Source organism: Salvelinus sp. IW2-2015, linkage group LG4q.2 (genome assembly GCF_002910315.2).
Source record: "Salvelinus sp. IW2-2015 linkage group LG4q.2, ASM291031v2, whole genome shotgun sequence".
In the NCBI taxonomy this organism is placed as follows: domain Eukaryota; kingdom Metazoa; phylum Chordata; class Actinopteri; order Salmoniformes; family Salmonidae; genus Salvelinus; species Salvelinus sp. IW2-2015.
Genome location: NC_036843.1, coordinates 14,263,479 through 14,286,775, shown reverse-complemented (window position 1 = coordinate 14,286,775; position 23,297 = coordinate 14,263,479). Strand labels below are relative to the sequence as shown.

Below are 23,297 nucleotides of genomic sequence, written 5' to 3'. Positions count from 1 at the left end.
GTTGTGTCGTCAGCAAACTTAATGATAGTGTTGGAGTCGTGTTTGGCCACGCAGTCGTGGGTGAACAGGGAGTACAGGAGAGGATTAAGTACACACCCCTGAGGGGCCCCAGTGTTGAGGATCAGCGTAGCAGACGTGTTGTTGCCTAGCCTTACCACCTGGGGGTGGCCTGTCAGGAAGTCCAGGATCCAGTTAAAGAGGGAGGTGTTTAGTCCCAGGGTCCTTAGCTTAGTGATGAGCTTCGTGGACACTATGGTGTTGAACGCTGAGCTGTAGTAATGAACAGCATTCTCACATAGGTGTTCCTTTAGTCCAGGTGGGAAAGGGCAGTGTGGAGTGCGATTGAGATTGCATCATCTTCAGATGAGAATGGGCAAGACAAAAGATTTATGTGCCTTTGAATGAGGTATGGTAGTAGGTGCCAGGTGCACCAGTTAGTGTTAAGAACTGCAACGCTGCTGGGTTTTTCAAGCTCAACAGTTTCCCATGAGTATCAATAATGATCCACCAAAGGACATCAAGACAATTTTACATAACTATGTGTAAGATTGGAGTAAACATGGACCAGCATCCTTGTAGAACGCTTTCGACACCTTGTAGAGTTCATGCCCTGAGGGAGGGGGGTGCAACTCAATATTAGGAAGGTGTTCCTAATGTTTGGTATTCTCAGTGTATGAATCAACCTTCAATATTATTTATTTATTTTGCATGTAAAATTACATCATCTATCTTAGATACCCATAATATTTCGCTAGAAGGCAGTGTGCCTTCACGGCATATAATGTAGTGTTGACGAATGAGGAAGTGATTCTATTTCTCCGTGTTTTTCTGTTAAAGCAAATAGTATGGATATACTGACAAGATACATGTCTCTCAGCCCGAGCAATGGGAGGGAGAAAGATTTTCCGCTGAATTGGGCCTCTCTTCCTCTCTGCTTAACGTTCCACAGTTTGCACCCCCACACAGTAGGTGGCAGAGTGCACTTTTAACATATGTTTGTGCCGTCATACCACACTATTTATGCGAGCTACAAACAAAGTACATTGAGACTTTGGTGAGTAACGCCTCTTTTAAATGCAGATATAATTGAAAATGTATTCGGGCATGCCAGTTTCTATTTACAACAGGTTTACCAACATTATATGCACTAACGTTACAGCTTGGCTAGCTAGCTACTGCTGGTAATGCATACATACGCCTAACTAACTAGTAATGAGCCAGCTACTGGCTCTGTATTAAGATGTGTAGTTCTCCTTTTATGTTTCACATTATTTAAACCCCTGAAAAACATTAACCTTGACCACTTGTTGTAGACAGTAACCGAGCCTTTGATCATGACTCTCAGTGCCATTAAACATAGCTCATTGGACGAAGACGTCTTCTGTGGGAGTTTGGTTAAGAGCCCCGACACTCAATCTGAACATTAACAGTCGTAGTTTACGCCACGGTAAGGTTTTGTATGTATAAGAACTTTATCTTTCATATCAGCAAGAAGAAGACAAAGGTTGCATTGATACACACCTTGATATGGATAGGGTTCATGTTCCCACTCAGGCCATGTTACAGCGCTTGTTTACAGAAAATAGACAGTGGTAACCACTTGTGCTAATTAGCCATCTAGCATGCACCTGGCTGTGTAATTTTGTTGGATGGAGGCACCCATAGCTGTATGGATCTGTGCAAAACTGCTACAGTAAGTGTATCTCTTTTTTTTGAAGGATTCATTCTCGCAGATGCAGGTTAAGGGCCATATGTTTCGAACGCCGTATCGCAAGCAATGATTATTGACGTTTCTAAACGCTAAAACACAGCGTCGGGATTGTAGTTCACATGAGCCAGTCGTGGGCGAAGCTAATGGCTTAAAACTAGGGAGAAGGCAGATTATATTTTTTATTATTTCACCTTTATTTAACCAGGTAGGCCAGTTGAGAACAAGTTCTCATTTACAACTGCGACCTGGCCAAGATAAAGCAAAGCAGTGCGACAAAAAAACGACAACACAGAGTTACACGTGGGATAAACAAACGTACAGTCAATTACCCAATAGAAAAATATGTATACAGTGTGTGCAAATGAAGTAAGGAGGTAAGGCAATAAATAGGCCAATAGTGGCGAAGTAATTACAATTGAGCAATTTACACTGGAGTGATAGATGTGCAGATGAGGATGTGCAAGTAGAAATACTGGTGTGCAAAAGAGCAGAAAAACAAATATGGGGATGAGGTAGGTAGTTGGTTGGATGGGCTATTTACAGATGGGCTGTGTACAGCTGCAGCATCGGTAAGCTGCTCCGACAGCTGACGCTTAAAGTTAGTGAGGGAGATAAGTCTCCAACTTCAGTGATTTTTGCAATTCGTTCCAGTCATTAGCAGCAGAGAACTGTAAGGAAAGGCAGCCAAAGGGGGCTTTGGGGATGACCAGTGAAATATACCTGCTGGAGCGCGGTCGGTGTTGCTATGGTGACCAGTGAGCTGAGATAAGGCGGAGCTTTACCTAGCAAAGACTTATAGATGACCTGGAGCCAGTGGGTTTGGCGACGAATATGTAGCGAGGACCAGCCAATGAGAACATACAGGTCGCAGTGGTGGGTAGTATATGGGGCTTTGGTGACAAAATGGATGGCATTGTGATAGCAAATTGGATGCAGTCTGAGTAGAGTGTTGGAGGCTATTTTCTAAATGACATCGCCAAAGTCAAGGATAGTCAGTTTTATGAGGGTAAGTTTGGCAGCATGAGTGAAGGAGGCTTTGTTGGAAACCGATTCTAGATTTAACTTTGGATTTCAGCGAGAGCGACATCATTGATATATACAGAGAAGAGTCGGCCCGATAATTGAACCCTGTGGCACCCCCATAGAGGCTGCCAGAGGTCCGGACAACAGGCCCTCCGATTTGACACACTGAACTCTGTCTGAGAAGTAGTTAGTGAACCAGGTGAGGCAGTCATAAGAGAAACCAAGGCTGTTGAGTCTGCCTATAAGAATACGGTGATTGACAGAGTCGAAAGCCTTGGCTAGGTCGATGAAGACGGCTGCACAGTATTGTCTTTCATCGATGGCGGTTATATCATTTAGGACCTTGGGCGTGATTGAGGTGCACTGGTGACTAGCTCGGAAACCAGATTGCATAGCTGAGAAGTTACGATGGGATTCGAAATGGTCGGTGGTCTGTTTGTTCACTTGGCTTTCGAAGACTTTAGAAAGGCAGGGCAGGATGGATATACAGTGGGGAGAACAAGTATTTGATAACCTGCAAAATCAGCAGTGTTTCCTACTTACAAAGCATGTAGAGGTCTAATTTTTATCATAGGTACACTTCAACTGTGAGAGATGGAATCTAAAACAAAAATCCAGAAAATCACCTTGTATGATTTTTAAGTAATTAATTTGCATTATTGCATGACATAAGTATTTGATCACCTACCAACCAGTAAGAATTCCGGCTCTCACATACCTGTTAGTTTTTCTTTAAGAAGCCCTCCTGTTCTCCACTCATTACCTGTATTAACTGCACCTGTCCACACACTCAATCAAACAGACTCCAACCTCTCCACAATGGCCAAGACCAGAYAGCTGTGTAAGGACATCAGGGATAAAATTATAGACCTGCACAAGGCTGGGATGAGCTACAGGACAATAGACAAGCAGCTTGGTGAGAAGGCAACAACTGTTGGCGCAATTATTAGAAAATGGAAGAAGTTCAAGATGACAATCACCCTCGGTCTGGGGCTCCATGCAAGATCWCACCTCGTGGGGCATCAATGATCATGAGGAAGGTGAGGGATCAGCCCAGAACTACACGGCAGGACCTGGTCAATGACCTGAAGAGAGCTGGGACCACAGTCTCAAAGAAAACCATTAGTAACACACTACGCCGTCATGGATTAAAATCCTGCAGCGCACGCAAGGTCCCCCTGCTCAAGCCAGCGCATGTCCAGGCCCGTCTGAAGTTTGCCAATGACCATCTGGTGATCCAGAGGAGGAATGGGAGAAGTCATGTGGTCCTGATGAGACGACAATAGAGCTTTTTGGTCTAAACTCCACTGTGTTTGGAGGAAGAAGAAGGATGAGTACAACCCCAAGAACACCATCCCAACTGTGAAGCATGGTGGTGGAAACATCATTCTTCGGGAATGCTTTTCTGCAAAGGGGACAGGACGACTACACTGTATTGAGGGGAGGATGGATGGGGCCATGTATCGCGAGATCTTGGCCAACAACCTCCTTCCCTCAGTAAGAGCATTGAAGATGGGTCGTGGCTGGGTCTTCCAGCATGACAACAACCCGAAACACACAGCCAGGGCAACTAAGGAGTGGCTCCGTAAGAAGCATCTCAAGGTCCTGGAGTGGCCTAGCCAGTCTCCAGACCTGAACCCAATACAAAATCTTTGGAGGGAGCTGAAAGTCCGTATTGCCCAGCGACAGCCCCGAAACCTGAAGGATCTGGAGAAGGTCTGTATGGAGGAGTGGGCCAAAATCCCTGCTGCAGTTTGTGCAAACCTGGTCAAGAACTACAGGAAACGTATGATCTCTAATTGCAAACAAAGTTTTCTGTACCAAATATTAAGTTCTGCTTTTCTGATGTATCAAATACTTATGTAATGCAATAAAATGCAAATTAATTACTTAAAAATCATACAATGTGATTTTCTGGATTTGTTTTAGATTCCGTCTCTCACAGTTGAAGTGTACCTATGATAAAAAATTACAGACCTCTACATGCTTTGTAAGTAGGAAAACCTGCAAAATCGGCAGTGTTTCAAATACTTCTTCTCCCCACTGTACGTCTGTGACAGTTTGGGTCTAGAGTGTCTCCACTTTGAAGAGGGGGATGACCGCGACCACTTTCTAATCTTTAGGTATCTCAGATGATACGAGAGGTTGAACAGACTAGTAAAAGGGGTTGCAACAATGGCGGCTGATAATTTTAGGAAGAGAGGGTCCAGATTGTCTAGCCCAGCTGATTTGTAGGGATCCAGATTTTGCAGCTCTTTCAGAACATCAGCTGTCTGGATTTGGGTGAAGGAGAAGCGGGTGGGGGCTTGGCCCAGATGCTGTGGGGGGTGCAGAGCTGTTGGCCGGGGTTGGGGTAGCTAGGTGGAAAGCATGGTCAGCCGTAGAGAAATGCTTATTGAAATTTTAGATTATCGTGGATTTATCAGTGGTGACAGTGTTTCCAAGTCTCATTGCTGTGGGCAGCTGGGAGGAGGTGCTCTTATTCTCCATGGACTTTAGTGTCCCAGAACTTTTTGGAACTAGTGCTGAATAACGCCTAGTGTTCGAGAGCTAACGGTAACGCAGCTAGCTAGATGACAGCTGTCAAAATGTAATTTTATTGAACCTTTATTTTATCAGGGAGTCATACTAAAACTATAGTCTCTTTCACAGATGAGCCCTGAATTACAGAAAATACCTGTTGTAAAGTCTGGTCATATTGAGTGTCTCGGTATTGTCTCTGTGTCAGATACATTTGTACTCGTCTCAGACAGTGAGGACGTAATTTCTTCCCGAGACCCATTGTCAGCTCATAAAAACGCTTCACCAGGCTATATATATATATACTGCTCAAAAAAATAAAGGGAACACTTAAACAACACAATGTAACTCCAAGTCAATCACACTTCTGTGAAATCAAACTGTCCACTTAGGAAGCAACACTGATTGACAATAAATTTCACATGCTGTTGTGCAAATGCAATAGACAACAGTTGGAAATTATAGGCAATTAGCAAGACACCCCCAATAAAGGAGTGGTTCTGCAGGTGGTGACCACAGACCACTTCTCAGTTCCTATGGCCCTTCTCTGCTATGTTTTCTGGTCCTATCTTTTATTGAATTGCTGGCGGTGCTTTCACCTCTAGTGTAGGCATGAGACGGAGTCTACAACCCACACAAGTGGCTCAGGTAGTGCAGCTCATCCAGGATGGCACATCATATGCAGCTGTGGCAAGAAGGTTTGCTGTGTCTGTGTCTGTCAGCGTAGTGTCCAGACATGGAGGCGCTACCAGGAGACAGGCCAGTACATCAGGAAGTGTGGAGGAGGCCGTATGAGGGCAACAACCCAGCAAGCAGGACGCTACCTCCGCCTTCTTGTGTAAGGAGAGCACTGCCAAGCCCTGCAAAATGACCTCCAGAAGGCACAAATGTGCATGTCTTTGCTCAAACGGTCAGAAAACAATCTCATGAGGTGGTATGAGGCCCGACGTCTCACAGGTGGGGTTGTGCTTACAGCCCAACACCGTCGATATCTCTATTTGCCAGAGAACACCAAGATGGCAAATTCGCCACGCCCTCGTGCTTCTTCACAGATAAAGCAGTTCACACTGAGCACATTGACAGTCTGGAGACGCCGTGGAGAACGTTCTGCTGCTGCAACATCCTCCAGCATATGACCGGTTTTGGCGGTGGTCAGTCATGGTGTGGAGGTGACATTTTTTGGGGGCCGCACAGCCCTCCCATGGTGCTCGCCAAGGTAGCCTATCTGCCATTAGGTACCGAGATGAGATCCTCAGACCCCTTGTGAGACCATATGCTGGATGCGTTGGCCTGGTTCCTCCTAATGCAAAGACAATGGCTAGACCTCATGTGGCTGGAGTCATGTTCATTCAGCAAGAGCATTGATGCTATGGATCTGCCCGCCCCCCCATGACAACCTCTACCAATTGAGCACATCTGGGACATCATGTCTCGCTCCATCCACCAACGCCACGTTGCACCACAGACTGTCCAGGAGTTGCGGATGCTTTAGTCCAGGTCTGGGAGGAGATCCCCTCAGGAGACCATCCGCACCTCATCAGGAGCATGCCCAGGCGTTGTAAGGAGGTCATACAGGCAGTGGAGGCCACACACACCTACTTGAGCCTCATTTTGACTGTTTTAAGGACATTACATCAGTTGAAGCCTGTAGTGTGTTTTCCACTTTAATTTGAGTGTGACTCCAAATCCAGACCTCCATGGGTTGATAAATTTGATTTCATTGATCATTTTGTGTGATTTTGTTGTCAGCACATTCAACTATGTAAAGAAAAAAGTATTTAATAAGAATATTTCATTCATTCAGATCTAGGATGTGTTATTTTAGTGTTCCCTTATTTATGTTTGGAGCATGGATAGTACCAGTTCCATAAGTTTGAAAACAACCTACACACATTCAAGGGTTTTTCTTTATTTTTACTATTTTCTACATTGTAGAATAATAGTGAAGACATCAAAACTATGAAATAACACATGGAATCATGTAGTAACCAAAAAATGTTAAACAAATCAAAATATAATTTATATTTGAGATTCTTCAAAGTAGCCACCCTTTGCACACACAAAGTAGCCACCCTTTCTCTCAACCAGCTTCACCTGGAATGCTTGGAGTTCCCACATGCTGAGCACTTGTTGGCTGCTTTTCCTTCACTCTGCGGTCCAACTCATCCCAAACCATCTCAATTGGGTTGAGGTCGGGAGATTGTGGAAGCCGGGTTTTATTTATTTTTACTTAATCTTTATTTAACTAGGTCATCTGATGCAGCACTCATCACTCTCATTCTTGGTCAAATAGCCCTTACACAGCCTGGAGGTGTTGTTGGGTCATTTTCCTGTTGAAAAACAAATGATAGTCCCATTAAGTGCAAACCAGATGGGATGGCGTATTGCTGCAGAATGCTGTGGTAGACATGCTGGGAAAGTGTGCCTTGAATTATAAATAAATCACCAACTGTGTCACCAGCAAATGCACACCATCACACCACCTACATGCATCACGGTCAGAACCACACATGCGGTTCTTGAATGAGTAAGTGTGGCAACTTTTTTGACTGGTACTGTATATATTCCTTTCTTGAAACATGAATATCTTAACAAATCTTAATGTTTGCGCAGTATTGAACCAATAGTCCTTCAGAGTGTGACAGGTTCGTGATTTAGAAAATACAGTCAACATTGCTTATACACACTACTTAGTCCCTACTGATGCGTATGAATGTAGTGTAGTGGCGGTATAGGACATATCAATTATGTATTACAATAGAGAAATCATGCACAAAGTAGCCTACACAATCGCAACCCGTGAAATATATTAACATGCACGCCGCACACTCAGCCTACTTTCAGCGGAATAAATCAAATCACATTTTATTAGTCACATGCGCTGAATACAACAGGTGTAGGTAGACCTTATGAGCCCCTAATCAACAATGTGGTTAAAAAATATATATCTATATATACGAATAAGAATTAAAAGTAACAAGTAATTAAAGAGCAGCAGTAAAATAACAATAGCGAGACTATACAGGGGGATACCGGTACAGAGTCAATGTGCGGGGGCAGTGGTTAGTCGAGGTAATATGTACATTTAGGTAGTTATTAAAGTGACTATGCATGGATAATAAACATAGTCGCAGTGGTGTAAAAGAGGGGGTGGGGGGGGAAATGCAAATAGTCTGGGTAGCCTATTGATTAAATGTTCAGGAGTTTTATGGCTTGGGGATAGAAGCTGTTTAGAAGCCTCTTGGACCTAGACATGGCGCTCCGGTACCGCTTGCGTTGCGGTAGCAGAGAGAACAGTCTATGACTAGGGTGGCTGGAGTCTTTGACAATTTTTAGGGCCTTCCTCTGACACTGTATCATTTAGTTTACTTGATAGCTAACCTACACAAATAGATAGCTAGAATAAAGTGTTAATAACAAGATAAAACTTAATTTACATTTGGTAAGACCGCTTTAAGTTTCCCTGCATTAAAGTCCCCGGCCACTAGGTGCGCCGCCTCTGCGTGAGCGTTACAGCTCATTGAGTGCGGTCTTAGTGCCAGACTCAGTCTGTGGTGGTATGTAGACCGCTATGAAAAGTACAGATGATAAACTCTAGGTAGATAGTGTGGTCTACAGCTTATCATGAAATACTCTACCTCAGGCGAGCAAAACCTCAAGACTTTCTTAGGTATCGTGCACCAGCTGTTAATTACAAAAATACATAGTCTGCCGCCCGTTGTCTTATCAGACGCCACTGTTCTATCCTGCTGATACAGCGTATAACCAGCCAGCTGTATGTTGATCATGTCGTCGTTCAGCCATGACTCAGTGAAACAATCTATTACAGTTTTGAATGTCCCGTTGGTAGTTTAATCTTCCGCGTAGGTTATCCAGCCTATGTCAGAGTGCTATGGATGGGCCTGGGCGGACAGAGGCCCACCCAATGGGGAGCCAGACCCTGACAGGCCCACCCAATCAGATGTATGTGTTTTCAGCATTGTTGTGGACTTAGACCATCAAAATGGTATTTTCTATTAAATAAAGTGTACTTTTTTGGGGGGGGTGGTCTGGAAAACAATAACAAAAACTAGATTTTCACACAGGGTGCCTTTCGCTGCGTGGGCCATTTGGGAACTTTTTGGAAAAATTTGAGTATACCCACTTCTCCAGGCACCGCTACACCACTGTATAGGGCCGATGGAAAGACAGCAGTTACACACACAGTATGATGTTAAAGGATAAGCAGTCCATGAACTCGGACATAATAAGCCAGTAGATCCCAATCATAAGAATACAAAAACAGCCATTAAGCGTTTCCCAATCAAAATGTACAACTATTACTCCCGTTGCATGAAACAGTTAGCACACAAAGTAACCAGTGACTTAAAGTGAAACTGACAGCCTTTCAATTGCTTTGCTGATATGAAACAAACAGACAATCATAATATCAGTCAAGAGGTTTTAAAAATAGGTTATATTTGACTCAACGTTCCATGGCATACGCTAAGGCATTGTTGGCAGAATAGATTAATACAGTTCAATGCATGATTAATATAATTCATCAATACATTTCTTGGTAGTCCAGAAAGTATTTTTATCAGGTTGTAAATTACATCTGGCCTGGTACATTGTTTGCTGCCTCCATTCGGATGCACTGTTTCAATGACTCAATATTCTGGACAAAAACTGACAAATGTAACCAAGGCTGGGAATGTCAATACATTCAAACTAGCAATGATCACAAGTCAGTCATAATGTGGCTAATAGGCTAATGTATCTATTTATGTAGCACGCTAAAAACACAGCCTAATGTTAGCTAGGAGGATGACATGCCATTGGAGGAGTGGGTGGGTGAGTGACTGACTTTTTCCCCCTCATTGTTTTTTGGTGGCTATACACCGCTAGAGAAGCAGGTTTCATTTGGTTAGCTAGCAAGAATTTGTACAACGATTATACAGTAAGCATATCTCTTGCGTTTGCAAATTCACTCTGGCCATCTACTTCAATTTCAGAGCACTCTCGTCTGTGTGCCAGAGCGCAGAACTGATGAATTTATGAACGCGGAACACCTGCTGAATATGACCGATATCAGTAAACGTAGGGGGGAAAAAGTTATAGTTAATCAAGAACGCTGTAGATTACATGTAAGCAGCTCTACTGCGCCGAGTAAAATGGTCAGAGTGAGGTGTTCTCATTTGTGTCTGGGAGTAGCAAGCTAGCCAACTTTAGCCAGTTAGCTTGGGGACAAGCATGCATTGTCAGGCAAGCTACAGAAGGAAGAGTAGGTTACAATTCCCTATGGTTTATCAGTGCAATTTTTACGGCCAACTAGCCGAAAAAGTTTGAGTGTTTATCTAATGTTCCTTCATTAGATTTGAGCTTATCTTGCTCATAACTGAGGGAGAGAGTCTACCTTTTCATGGTTGTTTGGTCAATAGGACTGTAAAGTTCCAAAATGTAAGAGGATTCCTGTGGTGTTTACATATTTGCAGAAATCCATTCGGGTTTATTTTGTGGCTTTTGGCGAATGCGTTCTAATGATCTAAAGTCGCGCTGTTCAACTGCCTGTAAACACACAGTCCAGTTCAAAGTGAATGATGGTAGCCCCGGGTGGCAAATGGCTTGTTTGTAAAGGTCTACTGTCGCTCTGATTGGCTACAGCGCACCGGTCTGAGTGTTTTTATTCGGTTTTATTTGCTGCAGTGTCTATTAATTGTCCAAACGCACGGCCACTTTCCCACTCTATATTGCTATAGCATTTTAACAAATGCCTTCCCAAACATTCTAAGAATTTATGAAAATGACTAAGTGGTAGCTTGTCAGACCATTTAAGTGTCCTTCTTTCTAGGGGTGTATATGAACAGATTTGAGTAAGGTTTCATATTGCTAAAATGCTGTCCGTTTCACTTTAAATGCAACAATGTTTCACACGCACACAAGTTATTTTCAAAGAGATGTCTAACGGCAAGCATGCTGCAGTAAAAAATCCAGTTCCACTCACCAGATGATGATCATTTGAAACTTAACTTCTTGTTGAAAGTTATTCTTGAAAAGGGAGAAGCTAACAAATTAGCAACAACATCCTCTTTGATAACACCTGCTGCAGCCGCTGCAAACTAGCTAGCTAGACCGTGGGAAAACTACTGCTCGCTATTGCACAGTGACCTATTGGCCTTCAAGAAGGCAGAAGTTTTTGTAAAAACGATCCCACTTATTAGGTCAAAATGTGATTGGTTGATTCCACTGTCACTCCAAAAATGTTACCTAATACAGTTGAGCATTTCACTTAAGGTCTACTACACCTGTTGAATTTGGCACATGTGACAAATAAAATTTGATTTGATTTGAATGGCAGATGCCTTTTTATCTAGCTTCTGATGGCTTAGCCAATGGCTGACTTGGATAGCTAGATTTATCTCCCCAGAGACCAGCACAGAAAAATCCTAATTGGATATTTTTTCTCTCTTTAGTGTTAACCCTTTCCAACAAAACTAAAGAGATTAAATCAGAACATCATTGAAAATAATAATTATTATAATAATAATTAATTAATAGAGTGGCTCTATTTTCCCTCAGCATGCATTGTTTCACTATTCTGAATGTCTAAAGAATCCATATGTTCTGAAATATGAACACAGAAATACTGGACATTTTGAACTCTTATTATGGTGATTTGACAATTTACAATCATGGTCTTGACTCAGACTCGATTTGCTCCCGAACACAACACTGGAAAATACACACCAATTTTTATTTTATTTTAGATTGTTAAAAAGTATTATGTCTTGTGTGGACTTATACACTATGTTTTTAATGAAGATTTGTATTTATGAAGGTGCAAGAGTTCAATATTGTTAGTTTGTGGGATGTACTCTATTTGTCTGACATCTATTTTCTCTTCCTATAAGATAGCTTGAACAATAAATAGATGTATAATTCTACCAGCCAGGCGTGATCTACATTCCACCTTTCTGGTCTTCCAACCCACCCCCAGGTACAGTAACAACATGTCTTCTGGCCCACCTCAGTCGCCCGCAGTGGCTAAGACAGAGGTGACTGTCGAAGGAGAATGCCCTCTCCTCGCCGCCACCTTTGCCTACTGGGACAACATCCTGGGCCCACGGGTGCGCCACATCTGGGCTCCCAGGTGTGAGCAGCCGCTGTTGCTGAGTGACGGTGAAGTCACCTTCCTGGCCAATCACACGCTGAACGGGGAGATTCTGCGCAGTGCCGAGTGTGGAGCGGTGGACGTCAAGTTCTTCGTCCTAGCTGAGAAGGGTGTCATCATTGTCTCGCTGATCTTTGACGGCGAGCTGAAGGGTGACAAGAACACGTGTGCCCTGTCCATTATTCTTCCACAGACAGAGCTGGCCTTCTACCTGCCCCTGCACACTGTCTGTGTGGAGAGGCTCAAACACATAATCCGCAAGGGACGCATCTGGATGCAGAAAGTAAGTGTTCAGATTTTAAGTTCCAAGTCTATCCCCTACTAGGCCATCCCCTTAAGGCAGTGTTTCTCAATCCATCACTGCTGAAATTGACTATCATTATAGGCCAGTACTATCACCTGAATCACCTAGCCTGCCATGCCGGTATTTGTCATTGACATACAGGGCTACAACATAATTTCTGTGCTGACATCAGAGATTGTCCCCATCATGGAGCTGCTGTCCTCCATGAAGACACACAGTGTCCCAGAGGACATAGACGTGAGTATCAGAAGCCATTGTGCACATTTGGCAACACTTTCATCGTGCAAAAAATACAGTAAAGCTCACTATACTCTGCAGACCCATTTATGTTACAACTTTGCTTTTTAAAAGTTAGCGGGGTCTGAAATTGACAACCTTGACAACCTTTTTTTTTTTTACTAATACAATTTCTGAGATTTTGTTGTCCTCAACTATTGACACCCCTGTCTTCAATATTTCACCTTGCAAGGATAATGACACAGCCTTTTTCTAAAATGCTTTGAGTTGGAGAACACATTGGGATGGATCTTAGACCACTTCTCCTTCCAGATCCTTGATATCCTACATCTGGGCTTATGGACTGACTGTCCTCTTCAACAGGTTTTCAAGCAGACCTGGGCAGGGGGGCTGGCCAACAACTGATGAGAGTGTGAAATAACACAAGCGTAGACCAAAATGGACCTTTCTCCAGGGAAATGACCCAGGACTTTTATTCAGGGAACGAAACAACAGAATGCGCCACGGCGCTGGGTAGCAATAAAACCAAACCCCACCTAGCTCGTCTTTGAGCCTTTCTACACAGGTCTTCCGGTCCCTCTCTGCTACCGGACATCTAAGCTGTTTACCGGCATATCCAACAAAAGAAAACAGAAATCCAACAGTATTGTCCTTAGGTCTACAGCCAAGTAACATCCGGTAGGTTCCTGTCCAGTGTGGGTTTGATATCCCTCCCAGTGCATGTCAGCTTTTTTTTTAATTTCTTTTTTAAATTTATATATTTTTCATTTACCTTTATTTAACTAGGCAAGTCAGTTAAGAACAAATTCTTATTTTCAATGACAGCCTAGGAACAGTGGGTTAACTGCCTTGTTCAGGGGCAGAACAGCAGCTCGGGGATTCGATCCAGCAACCTTTCGGGTTACTGGCCCAACGCTCTAACCACTAGGCTACCTGCCGCTCCAGCAGCTCCTGCTGCTCCAGACCAAAAAACTGATCTGGCCAAAGCCAGATTAAAACAGCCACCACCCAATCTCCAAGTAGTTATATCAAGTAGTAGTTTTCTCAGATCTGTATTCAAATTGTTTTAAAAAGTAATACTTTCTGAGATGTGTATTCAAATTGTTTTAAAAAGTAGTTATTTTTTGGGATCTATATTCAAGTAGTTGTTCCCCTGGAAAAATTGTTACTTTCCACAAAGCATAGTTATCTCAGGTCTTGAAACCCCCATGTTTTTAGTTGAAGAAGGTAGTTCATACGCTTGGACCGAAGGATATCAAGGATCTGGAAGAATTCTGTATGGATGAATGGTCTAAGATCCCTCCCAATGTGTTCTCCAACTCATAAAAGATTTTAGGAAAAAGGCTCAGTGCTGTTATCCTCGCAAGGTGAGGTATTGAAAACGGGTGTCAATCATTTTTACCCATACCTTTTTGAGAAAGATTATTACTTGTAAAACAAAATCTCTTTTCTGAGCAATTATGTTAGTATAATATAATTCCCCCCCCCCTTTTTTTTGAGCATACAAATTTTTAGCTATATTGTATTTATTTTTTATCGTCATTTTTGCTCATCTTTATCAAAGCTGTCAATCATTTCTGACCCCACTGTATGTCCATGAGAAGGAGACTATTATGCCTGCAGTTCACTGTCACATTATCACATGGGTATCCAAGAATGATATCCAACTAGTTTCACTGATATGTTAAGTCTTGTACAGCTTTCATTACCATGCAAAAACCCCAGTTGAAAATGAAACTAAAACTTCAAAGCCTCCACAATTTCTGTGGAAAAGAAAGCTGAAAGTTCTAACCACTGAGGCTCCACTGACGCTTTAATTATCATTTTGATGTTCATCAATGAGATGTAAAAATGTGCTAAGTCACACACAATTCCACAATAATTTGAGGATTAGACTACTCAAATTCGGGCAATAACTACGCTGTCTCACTACAGTTACAGTAGGCAAACATTTTTATCTTGTCCTTCATGTTGAGGACTATTTCACCAAAGAACTCTTGTTTGTTCCATCTGTGTTAGATCAAGGACACCATCCTAAATGATGACGACATTGGAGACAGCTGCCATGAAGATTTCCTGCATAAGTAAGCACTTTTATTGTAGGCCTATCTGCTTCATTCTGAAAATTGGAAGCATCTGCCTGTAAGTTGTCTACCTGTTTTTTTTTTTTTTTACAGTACCCAGAACCATTCTGTGACTATTTAACCATAGGAAAATTATAAATACTGCAATGCAGTGTTGACTAAATTGAGCTCTGAGACTGATAAGTAATCTCTATTAACTAATGTTGCCAACAAGTGGAAAACCCTGCACATTATCAAGAAACAACCTTGAGTGCCCCTGCTTTTCTTTTTGTGGGATAGTCACAGGGTTAAAAAAATGTTTCACTCTCCTTCAGGTTAACAGCTTTTCTCTCTGTTTTATCCAAACTGGGCAGGTCCATTAGGTACACATTGCTTACCTTGCACACTATATTTGTGATGAGATTGTAGTTATCAGGGGAATGCAGTTATGCACCCCCTGACAAATCTGTCTAAACATCATTATCTTAACTGCCTGTGGAGATGACAAATGCACTGCAAGTCATAATTTCTTTACTCAGCTTTTAAGTGTTCTTGCAGTAGTCAGGAAACACTTATGTCACTTTAGAGACCTATATTAAAGTCATATTTTTATGACAAACACGTGGACACATTTTAATGTTGCTCATGTTCTCATTATGCTAAATTAATATCAAGTGACTATTCCTCATCCTTGGCATTAATAAAAAATACACACCAATGAAATTGCCTCCGTCTCTCAGGGCAATCAGTTCTCATCTCCAAACGTGTGGCTGCTCCATGGTGGTCGGAAGCAACCCAGACAAAGTCAACAAGGTACTGACAGGCTGCCAATACTCTGTGCTTAACACATACATACATACATACATTGGCTGCTGTATCAGCATATGTATTCACACTCATGCACACAGTAGTTGTATAAAAAATGTCTATACACAGGCGTGTCTGCATATGTTATTGTGTATCTACAAACAAATTGCAGCATACAAAATCTGACATTACAGGTTAACACGCGCACACACCCACACTCTCCTCCAAATCCTCTCTCCCTCACTAAAATGCAGATGTGTTGTGAGGAATTCCACGTTGATATTTATTGGTGTTTTCTTGTGCTCTAGATAGTGCGAACGCTGAGCCTTTTCCTCACCCCTGCTGAGAGGAAGTGCTCTCGGCTCTGTAAAGCTGACTCCTCTTTCAAGTACGACACAGGACTGTTTGTACAAGGCCTCCTCAAGGTACCACGCCACTCTAAATTACAGTTCTCTAATGCTGGTCCTGGAGAGCCAGTGGATGTGCAGGCAATTTTTGTATATATTTATTTTTAGCACTAACGCACTAAAAGCGATCTTCGGTCCAATGTGTTCAATGAGGGTTACTTACTTTTGTTTTCTCACATCTTGATTATCCCATTGTAAGTGCATGCAAATTAATAGTCATGCAAAGTAAGTATTTTATTTCAAACCAAGGCCTCAAAAAATGAACAAAAGGTCATAGCTTAACAGACTGCTAGTTTGGCATTGTGATCCCCCTCATTACTCTCCCCCTCCTTTCTCCAAACCAAGGACTCCACTGGCAGCTTCGTCTTGCCCTTCCGCCAGGTGCTGTACTCGCCCTACCCGACCACGCACATCGACGTGGACATCAACACGGTGAAGCAGATGCCACCCTGCCATGAGCACACGTACAACCAGCGCCTCTACATGCGCTCGGAGCTCAGCACGCTCTGGAAGGCGGCCAGCGAGGATGACATCGCCCCCGATGCTGTCATTCACACCGATGAGTCCTTCACCCCCAACCTGTATGCTTTCTTCTCTCCTGTTCTGTTATTCCAATTAGATTGGAATTGCCTGTGTTTATTTAGATGCCTAACAGCATTGATTGATTTATTTCATATGTATAAACATTTTATGTCTTGTTTACATTAACATTCATGAAAGATGTGGATGTTATTCTGTTTTTATGACCACTAAAAGCTCCACTCTTTTCTCAGAAATATTTTTCAGGACGTTATGCATAAAGACACTCTGGTGAAGTTATTTATAGATGAGGTAAGACACCAGAAAAAAGGAAGCAACAATATTTGTGGTGCTGAAAAATGGTCTCCTCATATGTCGGCCTTTTGTTGGCTTATCAGGGCCAACAATAATAGTTGATTCTCGGCTTTGTTCTCAGGTGTTCATGCTGAAGCCAGGCCTCAATCTGCGAAGTACTTACTTAGCCCAGTTCTTGCTGATCCTTCACAGGAAGGCTCTCACGCTACTCAAATACATTGAAGATGAAACGTAAGTTACCTCCCGCTATGGAAGCAGATGTAATTGGTTTCAATAGGACTTTTGTCCCAGCACAGCAGGACACCGTGTAATACAACTTTTTTTATGTTTGAATTCCCCACCCTCAGGCAAAAGGGAAAGAAGCCTTTCCGCTCCTTGCGCAGCTTGAAGACAGACCTCGACCTGATGGTGGAAGGTGACCTGAATATTGTCATGGCTTTTGCTGAGAAGCTGAGGGCTGGACTGCACTCCTTTGTATTTGGGAAGCCATTCTACACCAGTGTACAGGAGCGAGATGTGCTCATGAGTTTTTGACTCTTATCCTCATGACTTATGTTTGTTTCTTATCTTTAATTATTTCTTATTATTGTAGCATTGTCAATAAGGAACCTGCAAGTAAGCATTTAATTGGACGGTGTATACCAAGGTTATTATAGTAAACTAAAATTGTAAAAACAATATAGTAAACAAATAAACATATGCTGAAACGTATAATATACTGCAAAACGAACTAAAACAAAATAGAGGCCATCATAAATTATTTGTTTTTTTCCCTTCTAAACAAATCTAATACGATGTAACCTTTTTTTCTAATGGGGTTTTTGAGCTTCTGAATATGGTGGGTAAGTACTGCCAGTAGATGCCGAGGTTTCAAATAGGCTTAGTTTGTGCATTGCTATCACTAGCTAACAGGGAAGAAATCTGAGGGTGAGCGCAGAGCCGGACTGGGCTAAGCTAGAACAGCTTGTGAAGTTGGAGCCGTTCACAATCTACAACGACAAACTTCAGACTGACAGCCAGTCGCTGTCTGATGGGGTGCCGTGCCTTCTCACTTGCAATCTACTACTACTGGGGGAGAGGATGAGAAAGTCACCTCCGGCAAGGATGGCTGTTTATCCTAAGCTGTGGCACTGGATCTGGTTTCTGCCCCTGCATCCCAAGAGTTCGTGGAGAGGATATTCTTTGTCCGTGGGCAACTGTCATCAGGCTTGAGAAACCGAACGACCACCTCTCTGGAACGCAGTCTTCTTGAGAATGAACCAGAAGATCTTGTTTGGTGGACCAGAAACACACACACACAAGCTGGCTGGCTTTGAACTGATAGATTTGTGAATGTGTTGCTTATGTTTTTGCTGTTGCAGCCATTTTTATTAACCTATTTGAAGGGCTTAGTCAGTGATACGTGTTTAATATTACATAAACATAACATGTCAAATGTGCCATGACTTCATTTGTTTTTTCCTTTCTGTCAGGTAAAGGTACTTGATTCTTATATTTACTAAATTTAAAAAAGCATTGGATTTGTGTTAACATGGGCAAGAGTTTCCTTCCACCATATTTCTTACACCAGTCTTGGTGTTTATCCTTTTAAATCCAAGTCACATTAGGATTGATTTATAATTTAAACCTAACCAAACCTATCTCCTGGACATGGAGTTGTATGGAGGCCTCTAGTGTAGGGTTTCCCAAACTCGGTCCTGGGCCATAGACTTGATCCCTCTTCATGAACCGGTGGGAGTCATGATAGCCGGGTCATCGGGTGGGATCAGCCAATGAAGTTTACTTGTTAAGAAGAAAATGTACTATTTCAATATGGGAGGTGGCCTCAGTTGCGCTGCCCATGCTCTCACAGAAGCCATCATGATTCAAAGCCTATCCCCTTATGTATTACTGCCCCCCCCCCCCCCCTGGCAAGAAGTGACATCCCCAAAAAAACGAACTATAGACCTACAACACACAGGCTTTCTGTCCCTAAAACTAAAAACAATAGAATTGTTTTTCTTAAACTAAATAAAAACAAGTAAACCAAGTCTGATTTAACAAACTAAACTGAATTTCAAATTAAAAACAAACAATAGAAATAACTAATATTAAATCACAAAACTATAATAACCTTGACGTATACCATACGTATCCTGTACATAAGACTAATAAAACTTAACTATCATGTCTTGAAATGGGTAAGACATTTACATGTGATTTGTCCAAAAGCTGCCTTTTATTAGGGAGACATTTTCTGTCCACTAAACAGTGTTTGAAATGTGCAAAAACAATACAGAATTTCCAAAGGTCCACATTTCAGATGTTGAATTTTTGGAGGATCTCTGTCCTATTTGAAGTCCAAACACTCAATGTCTTATTGAAAGCGTGAGTCTGGTGTCTTCAGTGTCTGTTTGGTACAACAAGCACTTGACTGGACTTCACTTTATTTGTGAAACTTGAATGTTTGGATACCTTTCATATCAATGTTAGCACACTGATTGTACAACATGTTTAATTACATGGTGGAAATCCAGAGTTAATGTAGTCTTTCTGTTGACTGACAGACTAGAACAGCCATGTCTAGGTTATGAACCATAATTGCCCTTTGCAGTGCCAATACTTCATGCTTACATGGTAGCCTATTGTAGAGCTTTAGGTTGGCAAAATGATAATTACAAGAGGGACAACTTCATCTGATGCACGTATGGTCAACACACCCTCTGGTTTTGTTATAATGAACCATTTGCATGAGATATGGTCTTGAATTTGAGCACATTGCAATTATGGATATATACTGTAGTTCTGAGCATGCATGCTGATTGTTGACAAGAGACAGGTAGTTTTTAGTAATTGTTTTTCACATGTACATCTTGATGGTTATAGAATGAATTATTAATGTAACTTATGAGGTATAATGTGATACACCAGGCCATATCATATCGGTATCATGTCTTGCCATACTTGTCATCATATAGTTGCCATTGATGATTCTAAATGCATCTTAATGTTTAATGTTTTATCGTATAGCATCTTTGACTCATCAACTTTGACTCAAGTGGCCTTAACTTATTTTCTCACAAACTTTCATTGGCAGATGTGGTTTATGGCGTATGCCAATGAGAACTTAATATTGTTCACCCCACTGGCCTTCATGCTGATGCAGTGTTCAAATTGTATTCTAACATTTGTCAATGCATCCATGATGATAATAAATAAATGTGTCAATACAAAATGGTATGCATATTTACTACAATTAGTTTACACATTTACTAGTCTTACAGAATGTGCATAGAAACGATGTCTAAATGATTTACAATCCATTCGGAAAGTATTCAGACCTCTTGACTTTCCACATTTACATTACAGCCTTATTCTAAAATAGATTAAAAAAAAGAAATCCTCAATCTACATACAATACCCCATAATGACAAAGCAAAAACAGTTTTTTTTTAATTGTTGCTAATTAAAAAATAAACTGATATCACATTTACATAAGAATTCAGACCCTTTACTCAGTCCTCACGTCTTCTTGGGAATGACGCTACAAACTTGGCACACCTGTAATTGGGGAGTTTCTCCAATTCTTCTCCACAGAGCCTCAAGCTATGTCAGGTTGATTGGGGAGGGTTGCTGCAAAGCTATTTTCAGGTCTCTCCAGAGATGTTCGATCGGGTTCAAGTCCGTGCTCTGGCTGGGCCACTCAAGAACATTCCGAGACTTGTCCCGAAGCCACTCCTGCATTGTCTTGGCTGTGTGCTTAGGGTTGTTGTCCTGTTGGAAGGTGAACCTTCGCCCCAGTCTGAGGTCCTGAGCGCTCTGGAGGAGGTTTTCATCAAGGATCTCTCTGTACTTTGCTACGTTCAGCTTTCCCTCGATCCTGACTAATCTCCTAGTCCCTGCCGCTGAAAAACATCAACACAGCATTTTTGCTCTGATATGCACTGTCAACTGTGGGACCTTATATAGACAGGTGTGTGCCTTTCCAAATAATGTCCAATCAATTGAATTTACCACAGGTGGACTCCAATCAAGTTGTAGAAACATCAAGAATAATCAATGGAAACGGGATGCACCTGAGCTCAATTTCAAGTCTCACAGCAAAGGGTCTGAATACTTATGTAAATAAGGCATCCTTTTTATTTTTAATACATTTGCAAAAATGTTTAACCTGTTTTTCGCTTTGTTATTAGTCAGTATTGTGTGTAGATTGAGGAAAAACATTAATTTAATCAATTTTAGAATAAGGCTATAATGTAACAAAATGTGAAAAAAGTCAAGGGGTCTGAATACTTTCCAAATGTGCTGTATACAATACATTACATAAGACAATGTAAAAAGACATTTGTGATTGTATGATCAAACATTTTATACATAAATGCATTAGATCAGGGATCATCAACTAGATTCAGCCGCGGGACAATTTTTTCTTGAGCAGATAGCCGGGGGGCCAGATTGAGCGCAAGAAGCCTAAACATATGTAATATTTGACTAAATCAATCATTTCAGACTTTGATTACATTTGGGAACATTGCCTTGCTTAGGGTGCCGTCTTTCGGATGGGACGTTAAAACAGGTGTCCTGACTCTGTGGTCATTCAAAATCCCATGGCTCTTATTGTAAGAGTAGGGGTGCCTGGAGAAGTGGGTATAGTTACATTTAGCTGAAAAAAATACAGCTCCCTTGGCGAAGGATTTTTTTGTTTGTAATTATATGAGAAACAGTGACATACACTCTGAATGACCTAAAATGATAAATCTCCTATTGGTCTTTCACAGTCAGGCCAACCCAAGCTGTACTCTGCAGTAGGCTAAAAGTAGGCCAACTATTGAAACAAACTGTTTCAGAAATTCACAAGTTTCTGTTTTCATTCTGAAAGTCACACCTTTTTTTTTCTCACAGAAAAACTCTGTATTTTTTAAGCACATAATAATTCTTAAAACACACCAGGAGACCCGTTTTTGTTGAGTAGTTACCCTTTAATTCAAGTGTGCAGGCACCTAGCACTATTGTTTGATTAGTGGTGTTTCTGTAGCATGAGATGGAGTTTGCAAAAGGAATGGCCACTGGATTGATTCAAATAATCATCATGATATCATTCTGACATGGGCTACCATCAAGCAGAAGACGGTTAGGCCTACGGTATCGCTATATTTTTCCTGTTTGAATTGTTTAATTGTTTGAAACCTGGATGTTTTACTTCATTTTATGAGGCATGTCTTACCTTACTTAAAAATAGCCTATAGCCAAAATCCCACCATAGAAACGTGGAGGCAATTATTTGTATAAAGACTCACTCATATGCGTTCCCCTGTTCTATTGGTTTAATTTCAACTTTATTTCACTGTCTAGCAGCCAAAGGCATTATCCTAATCATATTAGCAACCCCTGATAGTTGTTGCATCTTTAAATCCCCCCTCTTTCTAACGGATATTTCCATCTCTGTCCATGAAACCACTTGCATGTGCGGTGCGAATTTTAGAACGGTATTTTAGTTTATCAACATGTTAAGCTAAACATTCCGATCTGTTCTATCAGTCCTATTGATTGATACGCGTATACCTTCACTACTTTGATAAGTATCAGTGGCGACACTGAAAAATAAGCGGTTATACCTGATTATACCCGCCACTACAACATTGGGGTGTTCACCCTGGTGTCATGACTAAATTCCCAACGTAGCCACCTAATCATCTCCCTCATTCCTAATGTACATACAGTATATCACTCCTTACCTCTCCACCTGATAGCTGATGTATGGTGAGCGTTGGGCCGCGGCTTTTGTGGAGCGATGGGTAATGATGCTTCGTGGGTGACTGTTGTTGATGTGTGCAGAGGGTCCCTGATTCGCGCCCGGGTCGGGGCGAGGGGACGGACTAAAGTTAAACTGTTACACATGCATCACTAAAGTGTGTGCTACACATTGATGGTGGATGAGGGGAGTTTCCCCCTACTATGTAAAGCAATTTGAGTACCTCAGCTGGTAGAAAAGTGCTATATATATATTTTTTTTTTTAAATCCAATCAATTATTATTTATATACAATCACATGTCTCTATTATGCCTAGGAATATTTGGGAACATATTTCCTAATTTAAAAATCAATTGGAGCTGATTCTGGGTTTTTTACAGTATTATATCCAAAAATTATATTCCACAAAAGTTTTAGTTGTATTTATTTTGCGCTCAAAACACGGCGGGACAAATAAAACGACCCGCGGGGCAAATTCGGTTCCTGGGCGGCCAGTTGGGAAACCCTGCA

The 23,297-nt window shown here is 41.7% G+C and overlaps 1 protein-coding gene across 3 annotated transcripts; it reads left to right on the top strand.

The window, feature by feature from the left end:
• Window positions 1-950: 950 nt before the first annotated feature.
• c9orf72 (C9orf72-SMCR8 complex subunit) lies at window positions 951-20,273 on the top strand. Of its 3 annotated transcripts, none has more exons than XM_023986770.2 (10): window positions 951-1,054; window positions 12,231-12,687; window positions 12,850-12,945; window positions 14,965-15,029; window positions 15,749-15,821; window positions 16,124-16,240; window positions 16,568-16,803; window positions 16,996-17,053; window positions 17,178-17,287; window positions 17,404-20,273. In XM_023986770.2, the coding sequence occupies exons 1-10, from the start codon at window positions 993-995 to the stop codon at window positions 17,588-17,590; spliced, it is 1,461 nt and encodes a 486-aa protein (XP_023842538.1). In that variant the 5' UTR covers window positions 951-992; the 3' UTR covers window positions 17,591-20,273. The 3 variants fall into 3 exon arrangements, with proteins under 3 accessions (XP_023842538.1, XP_023842539.1, XP_070299485.1); XM_023986771.2 differs by lacking the exon at window positions 951-1,054 and adding an exon at window positions 1,067-1,447; XM_070443384.1 differs by lacking the exon at window positions 951-1,054 and adding an exon at window positions 1,475-1,693.
• Window positions 20,274-23,297: the final 3,024 nt, after the last annotated feature.